General features: G+C 51.0%; 1 protein-coding gene across 1 annotated transcript in view; it reads left to right on the plus strand.

Moving 5' to 3' along the window:
- Nucleotides 1–12,593, plus strand: part of ENOSF1 (enolase superfamily member 1) — a gene marked incomplete at both ends in the record, with an annotated part of 35,170 nt that extends 22,577 nt beyond the window's left edge. Inside the window, 7 exons of the mRNA XM_080714721.1 lie at nt 2,657–2,744; nt 5,972–6,106; nt 8,527–8,568; nt 9,258–9,387; nt 9,641–9,740; nt 11,133–11,214; nt 12,468–12,593. Of these exons, the coding sequence (XP_080570847.1) occupies nt 2,657–2,744; nt 5,972–6,106; nt 8,527–8,568; nt 9,258–9,387; nt 9,641–9,740; nt 11,133–11,214; nt 12,468–12,593 (703 nt within the window). The remainder of the gene's footprint in view (nt 1–2,656; nt 2,745–5,971; nt 6,107–8,526; nt 8,569–9,257; nt 9,388–9,640; nt 9,741–11,132; nt 11,215–12,467) is intronic.
- Nucleotides 12,594–14,504: the final 1,911 nt, after the last annotated feature.

Below are 14,504 nucleotides of genomic sequence, written 5' to 3' on the forward strand. Positions count from 1 at the left end.
TTATTTATATATTTATTTTTATTTTTTATTTTTTGTGGTACTGGAGGTGAAACCCAGGGACTTTTCTATCTCTGGGTTATACTCCCAGACATTTATTTATTTATTTATGTATTTATTTATTTATTTATTGGTGGTACTGGGGGTGGAACCCAGAGGCTTTCTACCTCTGGGCTATACTCCCAGACCTTTTATATATTTTATTTGGAAACAGGGTCTCACTAAGTTGCCAAAAGCCTCACTAAGTAGCTGAGGCTGGCTTCGAACCCATGCGATCCTCCTGTCTCAGCCTCCCAAGTGCGGGATTACAAGCGTGCGCCACCACTCCCGGCCTCCCAGACCTTTTTAAAAAAATATTTTATTTGGAAATAGGGTCTCACTGAGTTGCTGAGAGCCTCACTAAGTAGCAGAGGCTGGCTTCAATTCTGTGCGATCCTCCTGTCTCAGCCTCCCAAGCGCTGGGGTTACAAGCGTGCACCACCACGCCCGTCATTGATTTTATTTTATTTTTATTTTTTGTGGTGCTGGGGATGGAACCCAGGGCCATTCTGCCTCCGAGCTGCACCCCAGCCCTTTTCTTCTCAGGTGCTGGGCTCCTTTTAACTCCTTGGCTAAGTGAAGAAGGCTTCGGCACCTGATGGGACTGGAATCAGCCTTCTCTCCCTCATCCCTGCAAGGGCTCGCGTGTGACTCTGGGCACATGGCGCCAGGACCTCCCTCGCCTGCATTTTCTCTGTCTCTGGGGAATGGAAGTAATACCACGATCTCCTCAGAGTGGCCATATGTGGCGAGGACCAGCGCAGAGCACTGCTCGGGCTGCCTTCCCGCCCTCCCCAGACCCAGGACAGGCAGGAGCAGTCAAAGGGCCAGTCAGGCAGGTTCCAGAAGGATTTCATGCCCTCCAGGCACAAGAAGCCTGGCCGGCCACTGTGGGCCACGTGGTTGAAGCTCCCAGGAGGCACAGAAATGTCTTCGGAGGGTGTGTGCTGGCTCGGGGGCAGGATCAGCGGTCCCGAGGCGAGGCGGCCGGGCTGTCCGTGGCACGGAGGCGGCGCGTGGGAAGGCCCAGGGACCTGGGGCAGGGCCTGGTGAGGGGCGGTGCAGCGTCCTCTGCTGGTGGCCGCTCCACATGACAGCGCCCGTGCTCGGCCTCCCTCTGCAGACAGCACAGGCAGCAAACCTTTGTGAAGGCCAGAGCTTAGTGCAACAGCAACACAGGTCAGGAGCCTGCGAGGTGGCCCAGCCCGTGATCCCAGGGCCTCCAGAGGCCCAGGCAGGAGGACCGCAAGCTCGAGGCCAGCCTGGGCAAGTTAGTTGCAAAGTAAAATTTCCAGTGGCCCAGTGGTAGAACATCCCTGGGTTCAGTCCTCAGGAACCCCCTCCCTCATAAAAGAAAATCACAGATTAGGAGCCAGCCCTGAGCCAGAGGTGTGTGGAGACCTGTGCAGGAAGCCCGAGGTCACACGCTGCTGCCTGTCCCCTCCCGGGCCTCAGGCCCCGGCACCAGGGAACGGAGCTGCGGCATGGCCGCCCTCCCCTGGGCTCCTTTGCGATGAGGCCCTCTGTGTGGCAGGCGGTCACATGTGGGCACTTTGTAGCTGGGCGTGGTGGCCCAGGCCTGAAATCCCAGGACTTGGGAGGCTGAGACAGGAGGATCACAGGTTCACCGCCTGCCAGTTTTTAAAAAAAACTGGAGATGGGGGGAGTAGCTCAGATGTAGAATGCCCCTGGGTTCAATTCCCAGTTCAATTAATTAATTAATTAATTAATGTAGGTACTTTCTACACCAGACTCGGTTCAGCATCCAGCTGGTGGCCACTTGGCACACCTTGTGGGCTCCATTAGCCTCCCCAGTTCTGGCGGTGGACTTCTTTTTTTTCTTTCTTTCTTTCTTTCTTTCTTTCTTTCTTTCTTTCTTTCTTTCTTTCTTTCTTTTTTCTTTTGGTACTGGGGATGGAACCCAGGGGCATTCTACCTCTGAGCTACACCCCCAGCCCTATTTTTTATTCTTTTGTTTTTGTTTTGTTTTGTTTTTTGCGGGTCTGGGGATGGAACCCAGAGGCATTTGACCTCCGAGCTACACCCCCTGCCCTATTTTTTATTCTTTATTTTGAAACCTGGTCTCACTGAGTTGCAGAGGCCTCACTAAGTAGCTAAGGCTGTCCGCGATCCTCCGGTCTCAGCCTCCCGAATGCTGGGATTACAAGCGTGCGCCACCACGCCTGGCTTTATTCTTTATTTTGAAACAGGGTCTCACTGAGCTGCAAAAGGCCTCACTAAGTAGCTGAGGCTGGCTGTGAACCTGCAATCCTGTCTCGGCCTCCCGAATGCTGGGATTACAAGTGTGTGTCACCACGCCGGCTGATGGTGGCCTTCTTGTTAATTTTTACCCACATGGGGCAGCAGAAACTCAGTTAATTGTATTAGCAATCTCACCTCTCTCTGATTCTTACTGCAGATCAGGTAATCAAGAGTCACTGCCCTCCGGTTTGCAGACTTACTGTCCAGTGACTTATCTTAAGATTTCTAGGGCGAGAGCACGAGGTTCCTGGAAGATGTGATCTGTGACTTATTGACAGAGAGTTACTTTGGCAGAAAATCCAGGTGTTTTTGCCAAGCAGAGGACAGACACAAACCTTCCAACCAAATGTATTTGTAGGTTTAAAGTAAAGGTCGGGGCTGATCTTCAGGACGATGTGCGCAGGTGCCGGCTCATCAGAGACATGATTGGACCAGAGAAGACCTTGGTAAATACCCTGCCACGCCACGGGGAAGCGGCAGCCTTGCTTGGAGCCTTTGTCCAGGGCCCAAAAGACACCGAGACCAGGCATGGGCCTGCAATCCCAGTACATGGGGGTCTTAGAGAGGAGGATTACAGGTTTAAGGCCAGCCTCAGAGGTTTACAGAGACTGTTAAAAAAAAAAAAAAAAAAAAAAGAATGAGGATAGAATGTCCCTGGGTTCAATCCCCAGTTTAAAAAAAAAAAAAAATGGTGGCGCAGGCTTGTAATCCCAGTGCTTAGGAGGCTGAGACAGGAGGATCGTGCAGGTTCAAAGCCAGCCTCAGCTACTTAGTGAGGCCCTGTTTCCAAACAAATATAAAATCGGTCTGAGAGTGTAGTCTGGAGGTAGAAAGCCCCTGGGTTCCATCCCCGGTACCACATACAAAAAAAGAGAATTTTAAAACTTATTGTCAGAGGAAGTACAATGCTGTGGTCTTGCAGTAGGCGAACACTTTTAAAAACTAAACACAGAGCCAGGTGTGGTGGCGCACACTTGTAATCCCAGCACTTGAGAGGCTGAGACAGGAGGATTGAGGTTTGCGGACAGCCTCAGCTACTTAGTGAGGCCCTCTGCAACTCAGTGAGACCCTGTTTCAAAGTAAAGAATAAAAAACAGGACTGGAGGTGTAGCTTGGAGGTAGAATGCCCCTGGGTTCAATCCTCAGTATTAAAAAAAACACACACACACACAGAAACTAAACATAGGGTCAATACTTTTTAGTTTTTAATTCTGCAGAACTAGGTATATAAGATCAGGCTGAGGGATGGTTCCTTCTTACTAAAATGGAGAAACCTGAGCAAACAGGTCTCCCATTGGCGCCCTGGTGTGTCAATCATTAACCCCCTCCTGAGCTCATCAGGTAGGCAGGTTTCAGGAAACCTCCTCGAGTACCGAAACTTTGTCTGAAATAAATGTAAGAATCAGTCAGTCACTCTTCACCATGTTGTTATGAAACAGTTTTTATAACTGTAAAAATATTTTCATTTAAGAAAGTTTTAAGAGCTGGGTGTAGTGGCTCACACCTGTAATCTCAGTACTTGAGAGGCTGAGACAGGAAGATTGCAGGTTCACGGCCAGCCTCAGCAATTTAGTGAAGCCCTCCACAACTTAGTGAGACCCTGTTTCCAAACCAAGTAATAAATAGGGCTAACGGTGTAGCTCAAAGGTAGAATACCCCTGGGTTCAATCCCCAGCACCACACACACACACACACAAAGAAAGGTACAACCTGGGTATGGTGGTGCGTACTTGTAATCCTAGTTCTTGGGAGGCTAAGACAGGAGGATTTCAGGTTTGGGGCCAGCATCAGTAACTAAGTGAGGCCCTCCACCACTTAGTGAGACTCTATTTCAGAATAAAAAAGGAAGCTGGGCATGGTGGCGCACACTTTGCAATCCCAGCATTCGGGAGGCTGAGACCAGAGGATCGCGGTTTGCAGACAGCCTCAGCTACTTAGTGAGGCCCCCTGCAACTTAGTGAGACCCTGTTTCAAAATAAAGAATAAAAAAATAGGGCAGGGGGTGTAGCTCGGAGGTCAAATGCCCCTGGGTTCCATCCCCAGACCTGCAAAAAAAAAAAAAAAAAAAAAAAAAAAAAAGGGCTAGGAGTATAACTCAGAATGCCCTGAATTCAATCTCCAGTACCCCCTCCACACACACACACACAGTTGCAATCAGATCTTTTTATGAAGCGTAAAAGACTCATTTCCATCCAGGCGTGGTGGCACATGCTTGTAATCCCAGCATTCAGGAGGCTGAGACAGGAGGATTGTGGTTCGCGGACAGCCTCAGCTACTTAGACCCTCCGCAACTCAGTGAGACCGTGTTTCAAAATAAAGAGTAAAAAATTGATCAGGGGCTGTAGCTTGAAGGTCAAATGCCTCTGGGTTCCATCCCCAAACCCGCAGAAAAAAAAAGATTCATTTCCTAAGTTAAATTCAACGCGGAGTCCTTGATATAGAATCAGGAGTCCCATTATTTATTCATACACAAATTAATGCTACTTTTGTTCCATGCGGTCATCCTTCTCCAAATAATTTATGGGAAGAATCGATTCCTGGTCTCCTCTCTTCTGGTGCTTAGATACCCTGGGGCAGAGTTCAAATGCTTGGTGCATCCTGTAGGATCTGTGTCCATTCCCGTCGTCTTCAAGCCTAGGAAGGTGGATGGGGGGACAGTGCCCGCCCCTCCTACCCGCTGCACACCCAGCACCCGGCTTCCAGGCAGGTGGCAGCACCCAGAGAGCCAACACTGGCTTAACTTACTGCTCCCAAGCAAGGTGACTTCTCTGTCTTTCTTTCTTTCTTTTTCTTTTTCTTTTTCTTTTTCTTTTTTTTTTTGTGGTACTGGAGTTCCTGGAAACCCTTCTACCTCTGGCTACACTCCCAGACCTATTTTATATTTTTATTTGGAAACAGCGTCTCTTAAGCCAACGAGGCTGACCTGGAACCTGCGCAATCCTCCTGTCTCCGCCTCCCAAGCGCGGGGATTACGAGCGTGCCCCACCTGGTTTCAAATGTTCTTATTTGTAAAATGGCTAACAAGAGCCAACTCACAGGGTAGTTCTGAAGATTAAGTGGAACAAGACCCAGCAAGCCGAGTGGAACGGGTCTTCACTGATGATACTTGCCACACATGGCAAGCGATGGCGGCAGCCACTGAAGAGACTCAGCGTTGACTGTGCGTGACGCAGGATGTGATAAGCCGGGCGTGGTGGGCACGCTTGTCATCCCAGTACGTGAGAGGCTGAGACAGGAGGATCGCGGTTCGCGGCCAGCCTCAGCTACTTAGTGAGGCCCTCTGCAACTCAGTGAGACCCTGTTTCAAAATAAAGAATAAAAAAATAGGGCTGGGGGTGTAGCTCGGAGGTCGAATACCCCTGGGTTCCATCCCCGGTGATAAGATGGTTTCAGCAAATAAAAGGAACACTGCCAGGCGTATGAGCCTGGCGCGCTGGAGGGCATCTGAATGCAAACTGGGCCCAGCCCGGGCGCCTCCTGACGTCACAGAGGCCCCAGGAACCAATGCATCTCTCCAGAACAGACAGTGCCTGGGGCAGGATCCCCGTGCCAGCGGCTGCTCTCTGGCTCCGTTGTTGGGCCTGGGGTGCTGGGCTGCTGCGGCTGTGGAGGAGATGGGGACAGCGCCTCCTGGGAGCCGCCGCCCCGCAGCCCAGGACGTCTCTTCCTGCAGATGCTGGACGCTAACCAGCGCTGGGACGTGCCCGAGGCCGTGGAGTGGACGACGAAGCTGGCCGAGTTCAAGCCGCTGTGGATCGAGGAGCCGACGTCCCCTGACGACATCCTGGGGCACGCCGCCATCTCCAGGGTAGGAGGCCGCTGCTGTGCGCCCTCGGCCCAGTGGTTTGCTTTCCCAGAGAGGCCAGCACAGACCCTGAAGCCCTTTGCCTTTCCTTGTACATTTCCTTTTTCTTTTTTTTTTTTTCCAGTACTGGGTATGGAACCCAGGGGCATTCTACCTAGAGCTACATCCCCAGGCGTATTTTTTTATTCTTTTATTTTGAAACAGGGTCTCACTAAGTTGCGGAGGGCCTCACTAAGTAGTAGCTGAGGCTGGCCGCGAACCCAGATCCTCCTGTCTCAGCCTCCCAAGTACTGGGATTGCAAGCGTGCCCACCACTCCTGGCTCTATTTTTCTTTCTTTCTTCTTTCTTTTTTCCTCTTTTTTCTTTATTTTTTTGCAGTACTGGGGATGAAACCCAGGGCACCGCACCTACAAGCTACACCCCCAGCCCTAGTTTTTTTGTCTTTTTATTTTTGAAACAGCGTCTCACTGAGTTGCAAAGGGCCTAAGTAGCTGAGGCCGTCTGTTAACCATGAAGTACTTATTGCTTATTATTTAAGTATTTATTGCTTATTATTTAAGTGTTTATTGCTTATTATTTATTATTATTATTAGTATTAGTATTAGTATTATTGCAACCCAACTTGCAATGGGTTTTTCACGATCCTCGCTGTAAGCCGAGGAACACCGGCACTCAACCACTGGAATAAAACAAAAAGTGTCGATTCTCCAGGCTCAGCGACACATGCCTGTAATCACAGTACTTGGGAGGCTGAGACGGGAGGATCGCAGGTTTTAGGACAGTCTCTGCAGCTTAGCGAGACCCTGTTTCAAAAGAAAAATTAAAAATTAGAGCTGCGGATGTAGCTTGGAGAAAGAAGACCCCAGGACTCAACTCCCTCTGCCACATGTAGATTCCTGTGGATGACTAAGGGCAAAGGTTTTGCTTAGTGAATGCCAAGGTTGGGCCTCCCCAAGAGAAGGCTGCCTGCATTTCTCAAGAGCCCTGGAGACAAACTCATACTAATTTGGATCAAGCCTCTCTCCCTTTCAGGTTCAGGAAAAAAACCTCACATATAAGAATATCTGAAGATGGACGTGGTGGCGCACGCTTGTAATCCCAGTACTTGGGAGGCTGAGACAGGAGGCTCGCGGTTCATGGCCATCCTCAGCTACTTAGTGAGACCCTCTGCAACTCAGTGAGACCCTGTTTCAAAATAAAGAATAAAAAATAGGGCTGGGGTTGTAGCTCGGAGGTAGAATACCCCTGGGTTCCACCCCCAGTACTGCAAAAAAAAAAAAAAAAAAAAGAAAGAAAGAAAGAAAAAAGAATTATGGTTGGAGGTGTCGCTTGGAGGTAGAATGCCCCTGGGTTCCATCCCCAGTACCGAAAAAAAAATGAATGCTGGGTGTGGTGGCACAAGCTTGTAATCCCAGTACTTGGGAGGCTGGGGTGGGAGGATCACGGGTTCATGGACAGCCTCAGCTACTTAGTGAGGCCCTCCACAGCTTAGTGAGACCTTATTTCAAAATAAAGAATAAAAAATAGGGCTGGGGGTATAACTCAGAGGCAGAATACTCCTGGATTCCATCCCTAGTACAGCAAAAAATAAAAAAGGCCTGGGTGTGTAGCTTGGGGGTAGAATGTCCCTGGTTCAGTCCTCAGCACATACTAAAAGGGAAGAAGGAGGGGACTGTGGCAGCACAGGGCTCAAGGCCAGGAGAGACGGCCTGCGGCTCGGGCCAGCCTGCCTGCAGGCCCGCGGCCTGCGTGAGAGCACAGCGTGGCCAGACCCTGCTTGCTCCTCCCGCTGGGGATGTCTGCGGAGAAGCCGGCTCCGTCTGTGACTCCGTCTCCCTGGCTCGGGTGGGCTGACCTCGCCGCGCACGCTCCCTGGCTGTGTGATGGGGCGTCCCATGCCCTCTGTCCCTGACCTGTGCGATGGCGGCACTGACCGCATCTTGCTGGGCTGTGACCACAAAGGAGGCCCATCGGCGGGGGTGGCGGCAAGTGAGCGGCTCCCGGGGCCAGGCGCCCAGGGAGAGGCCAGCGCTGCAGCAGGCCAGCAGGGGTCTCGGCCACGCAGAGGCTTTGGCGATTGACAGCAGCACGGAAAGTTCTAGAATAGCAGGGGGTGTCTGGGAGACAACAAGAAGGACTAAAGGGTGTGGTGACCCACAGGACGCAGGAGGTGGACAGGTGCTGAGAGTCCAGCGCGAGTGTCCACCACCGAGGCCGGGCGGGAGGCCAGGACGGGCCAGGGCGGCTGGGCCCGGCGGTGGCCTTTTCCCTGTGGGCACACGGCCCCCTGTTCCCCTGGGCCGCCTCCTGCGCCTTCAGGCTTCTTACAGTTCAGTAGCAGGGATGTTGCCTTTAGGTATTTTTAAACATGAGGAGCTGCAGTAGCCGTAGGAGCGTAACGCCAGGCTGGCTTCTCTTGCAGGCCCTGGCCCCGTTAGGAATCGGTGTGGCCACTGGAGAGCAGGTGAGAGGCGTCCTTGGGTTCGTACCGCTGACCCGGGCACAGGCGAGTGCTAGGCTCCATCGCCGGCTGCACCTCCCGTCGGGAGTTCTGTTCTTATAGAAATTGGCAGGCCGGGCGTGGGGGCCATGCTTGCGATCCCAGCATTCGGGAGGCTGTCAGGAGGAGCACAGCTCACATACAGCTTCCGCTACTTAGTGAGGCCCTCAGCAACTCAGTGAGACCCTATTTCAAAAAATGTTTAAAAAGACTAAAAAATAGGGCTGTGAGTGTAGCTCAGAGGTAGAATGACCCTGGGTTCCATCTCTAGTACTGAAAAAAAAAGACAGTTTCCCACTGAATGAGCCTACACTAAGCACTAGTGCCTGCGGGCGAGCCCTGGCGCAGAGGGAGCAGCCGCCCTGGCCGGTCATCGGGCCACTGCTCGTCCCTGCCACCGTTTCTCCTGACCCCCCTCTCCTCCTCCCTTGATCCAGTGGGCACCAGTTGCGCCTTAATAAATGGCGAGCTGGGTCGTTTAAACCCGTCACTCACGGCTGCAGATCTGTGCGCCGAGGTAAGGTCAGGGCTGCCTCCAGCCTGGTGGAAACCACTCGGAAACTCAGCAGGCCTCCCGAAGGCCAGTGCCGGGCGCAGGGGCCCTGGGCCCAGGCTGCCCTTTCCACTGGTGTTATTTTTAATTCTATTTTCAGTGCCACAACCGAGTGATTTTTAAGCAACTCCTACAGGCGAAAGCCCTGCAGTTTCTCCAGATTGACAGCTGCAGGCTGGGGAGCGTCAACGAGAACCTGTCAGTATTGCTGATGGCCAAAAAGTTTGGAAGTACGGGCGCAGCTGAGTCTGCCGGCCTCGCGCGCCTCCCTCCCAGGGGTCCCCAAGTCCTTCCGCGGCCCCTGCATTTCCCCACGATGGCGTCTTCCTAATCCTAATCAAGGGATCTTTGGTGATTGGCATCCTGGAATTTCTCTGCTAAGTATTGATGATTTAACCGCCCATGGGAGCTAACAGACCCACAGGGTCGTCTTCATCCCTTCCCGTCTCTGCTGTGAGTTAAATAGAAGCCCCTCCCTCCTAGTTCCTGTGTGTCCGCACGCGGGCGGCGTCGGCCTCTGTGAGCTGGTGCAGCACTTAATTATATTCGACTACATCTCAGTCTCCGGGAGCCTCCAGAACAGGTCGGTGTCGGCTTCGCCTGCCTTTCTGGGACAGCAGCGTCCATCAACCCAGCTGATCTTCTAGACTCTGCCTTCGGGACGCGGGAGCCTAGAACCCCACGCAGCCGATCCTGCCTTAGGAAAGCTCCATACCCACCTGTGTGTGCCTAGGAGCTGGGCGCAGGGCAGACTGCAGCTCACGGGCAGAGCTGGTCCAGCTTCCTCCTTTCTGGCCACAGGGGACAGTAACTGCCCCCCCACCTTTGGCACTTGTCCTTCGAGAAGGGCAACTAAGTACACCGTGGTGGGGCTGGCACCCATAACTCCCTCAACCAGCTCTTCCCCAAGTCTGAAGCTGGGCACACAGCACCTGTCTGTCCCCTCTTTCTTTCTTTCTTTCTTTTTTTGCGGGTCTGGGGATGGAACCCAGGGGCATTCTACCTTGGAGCTACACCCCCAGCCCTATTTTTTATTCTTTTATTTTCACACAGGGTGTCAATAAGTTGCGGGGGGCCTCACTAAGTAATCGAGGCTGGCCACGAACCACGATCCTCCTGTCTCAACCTCCTGAATGCTGGGATTACAAGCGTGCGCCCCCACGCCCGGCTTCTGTTCCCCGTTTCTGCTAGTCTGCTCTTCCCGGCACTGGAGTCTTCCCCAATGGGGCTGTATTTTTATTTGGTTTTCTCTCGCTTCTTAGCACGCCCAGGTGAACTTCATTTATGTAATTATTTTGCGGTGCTAGGCACTGAATCCTGAGCCTGTGCGGGCCAAGCAAGTGTGCTACCGTGAGCCCGAGGTGAACTTTGAGTTGGGACAGTCTCACCTGGTGTGGAGGTGCACGCCTGTAATCCCAGAACGTGGGGCGCTGAGACAGGAGAATCACAGGTTCAAGGACAGCCTGGCAACTTAGCAAGGCCTTCTGCAACTTAGTGAGACCCTGCTTCAAAATTAAAACCTAAGGCAGGGCGTGGTGGTGTACACCTGCAATCCCAATGCATGAGACGCTGAGACAGGCAGATTGCAGGTTCAAAGCCAGCCTCAGCAATTTATCTGGAAACAGGGTCTAAGTTACTGGCGGGAAACTCACGGAGTCACGGCTAGTCCTCCGCCGTACCCATTTCTCTTCCTGTTCTTCTTTTTGGTAGTGAGGACTGAACTCAGGGCATCCTAATTCTGATTACACCCCCAGCCCTATTTTTATTTTGAAACAGGGTCTTGCTAGGTTGAGAGCCTCACTACTCGCTGAGGCTGTCCCCCAACCTGCAGTCCTCCTGTCTCAGCCTCCCAAGTACTGGGATTCCAACATGCGCCACCAGCCAGGCTGACTGTGGCCATTTAAGGGTTCTCGCCCCTCTGCTTACGTTACAATCTGACTTCAGATGCTGGTCTCAGCTTGCTCCTTCCTCCTAGAATGTGTGAGTACGTGGACCACCTGCACGAGCACTTCAGGTACCCGGTGACAATCAAATACGCGTCTTACATGCCTCCTCAGGTACGCCGGGCCGCCAGGGCGCTGCAAACGCAGGCACAGCTTCCGCTCCTGGGTTGTTGGTTTTTTTTTTTTTTTTTTTTTTTCCCCACTATCTGGAAACAGAGGGCTCTCTCTTTAAGAAGCCGGGACCAAACTCCTAAGGCCTGAAGGTCAGAGCTCGGAGACGAGGTTGGCTAGTGAGGGTTCTAACGTTACAATCTCCTCACTAGCTGAGACCTTAAAACACTCCTTGTGCAAAAAATCCTGGTGCCACCTATGAGCTAGTGAGCTGCCAGTGACCGCGCTACCACCTGGGCCTTTTACACTGATCAAGTTCCGATCACAGTGCATTTTACTAGCGGGGGGAGGGGCTATCAAAGCAGGTTTGATTACTTTCTGCAGCTAATCCTAAGTAGCCAATAAAATGTGTCCCCTTCCCCACTTTCAAACAATATGAAAACTTTTTTTGGGGGGGGGATGGTACTGGGGTTCCTGAAAACCCTTCTACCTCCGGGCTACACTCCCAGACCTATTTTATTACTTTCTTAAATTTGGAAACAGGGTCTCTTAAGCCAGTGAGGCTGGCTTTGAACCAGCTGTCTCAGCCTCTCAAGCGCAGGGATTACAAACGTGGGCCACCACGCCCGGCTCAATCTGAAAACTTTAAATACCAAGTTGTAGCCAGGTGTGGTGGCACAAGCTTGTAATCCCAGTGCTTGGGAGGCCGAGACAGGAGGATCGTAGGTTCTAGGGCAGCCTCGGCAAGTAGTGAGACTCATCAACATAGCAAGACAGTTTCAAAATAAAAATTAAAAAATACGGCTAGGGGTGTAGCTTGGGGGTAGAACGCCCCAGGGTTCTACCAGGCTGAGACGGGAGGATCACAGGTTTGAGGACAGCCTCAGCAAGTAGTGAGACTTAATCCTCAGAACATACAAAAAACCCCCCAAAACCTAAACAGTTCTCTAGACGTGGTGGTGCACGCCGATAATGCCAGTACTTGCAAGACTGAGACAGGAGGATCACAGGCAGGTAGCTTCCAGGCCAGCAATACAGGGTTAGTGAGACCCTGTCTCAGGAAAAAAAAAAAAATGGGGCTAGGGGTGTAGCTCAGAGGTAGAACATCCCAGTCTCGATCCCCAGCACTGCCAAAAGAAGAGTTGACCCAAAGCTTAGATTTAAAAACCTTTTTAGGAGTTGCACAAATACATAAGCACGTGCTCTGTCCCAGGGCATCATCAACACTGTCGATCAGCGTTTTGTGTTCTTGCCAGGATGCCGGCTACTCCACAGAAATGAAGGAGGAATCCGTGAAGGAACACCAGTATCCAGACGGCGAGGTCTGGAAGACGCTCCTTGCTGCACAGGAAGGCTGTGCTCAGCCCAACACCTCTTCTTAAGCGAAAAGGCCTAACATTTCCTGAGTAGTTACAACTAGAAGAAAAAAGAATCTCATCCTGCCAATCAAGATAAATTCCACTGAAAGACGTGTTAACCTCCCGAGTCAGCTCGGTCACCATGATTACTGGATTCTTTTAGCAAGCCAATGTATATTCTATTTGGCCCATAGACAAATTGATGTAACCTAAAGACCAGGAGTCGTTCTTTCACTGGTGCATACACATTAAATTGTACTCAGAAATAAGCAACAGGTGCACAATTTGTTGAAACGATTCCTTTATTCCTTTATTGTTCTAGTTAGTACTTTGTCATAAGTTGGCAGGATAAACAGCTCTGGGTACCTCTGGGATCTGCTAGTACAAGGGAGAAAAACTCTCACTGATCCCGAAGGGCTCAGCACCCGTTCTCCTCTCCCTTCCCTGTACTGGGGATGGAACCTGGAGGCATTCTGCCTCTGAGCCCCCCTCCCCCCCCCCGCCCTATTCTTTATTATTTTGAAAGGGTCTCAGTTACAGAGGATGACTGTGAACCTGTGACCTTCCAATCTCAGCCTCCCAAGTACTGGGATTATGGGCACGCGCCACCACACCCAACCCAGATAACAGGAAGAGTTCACCCCACACTGAAACAAAGGTTGGGGAAGGGATAGTATTCCATGGATTTTTTCAATAACCTTTAAAAAACCTTCATCCTAGCCGGGTGTGGTGGAACATGCTTATAATCCCAGCATTTGGGAGGCTGAGATAGGAGGATCCCTGTTCGAGGACAGACTCATCTACTTAGACTCTTTGCAACTCAAATGAGACCCTGTTTCAAAATAAAGAATAAAAAAATAGGGCTGGGGGTGTAGCTTGGAGGTAGAATGCCCCTGGCATCCCCAATACCACAAAATAAATGAATAAATAAAACCTCCATCCTAAATGGTCATTATATTTGTTTTTGCAGTACCAGGGATTGAACCCAGAGGCATTCTACCTCCGAGCTACCCCCCTGCAGCCCTGTTTATTTTTTTTTAATTAAAAAAAATTTTTTTGCGGGTCTGGGGATGGAACCCAGGGGCATTTGACCTCCGAGCTATACCCTCTGTCCTATTTTTACTCTTTATTTTGAAACAGGGTCTAAGTTGTGGAGGGCCTAAGTAGCTGAGGCTGTCCGCAAACCGCTATCCTCCGGTCTCAGCCTCCTGAATGCTGGGATTACAAGCATGCACTCCCACACCCCACTTATTCTTTATTTTTAAACAGGGCCTCAATGAGCTGCAAAGGGCCTAAGTAGCTGAGGCTGGCCACAAACCACAATCCTGCGCTGTCTCAGCCACCCAAGTACTGGGATTACAAGCGTGCGCCATCATGCCCATGCCCAGCTAAAATGAAATTAATCATGGAAAAATTGGGCAAAATACAGTTCAGTCGGCATTTTTTTTTTTTTTTTGGACTGGAGTTCGAACCCAGAGACATTCTACCTCCAAGCTACAAGCCTAATTTTACTTATTTGGAAACAAGCTCTCAATAAGTTGAAGAGGGCCTCAGGAGTTGCCAAGACTGGCCGTGAACCTGCGATCCTCCTGTCGCACGCCCACCACACCTGGCTTCAATCATCTTTTTTTTTTTTTTTTTTTGCCATACTGGGGATGGAAGTTAGGGGCATTCTAACTCTGAGCTACACCCCCAGCCCTATCTCTCTTTTTTTTTGAAACAGGGTCTCACTGAGTTGCAAAGGGCTTCACTAAGTAGCTAGGCTGTCCGCGAACCACGATCCTCAACAGAAAAATGTAAACAAACAAACAAAATGAGATGTTTTATTTTGTGCATATAACATGAAAAAGGCAACTTTAAAAGTGTGTGTAAGCATATATACAGCATAACTGTGATGCAGCTTGAAAATGGAGAAAGAGTTTATGTAACGCCGGG

Source organism: Muscardinus avellanarius (assembly GCF_963383645.1).
Source record: "Muscardinus avellanarius genome assembly, chromosome: 17".
NCBI classification, from domain to species: domain Eukaryota; kingdom Metazoa; phylum Chordata; class Mammalia; order Rodentia; family Gliridae; genus Muscardinus; species Muscardinus avellanarius.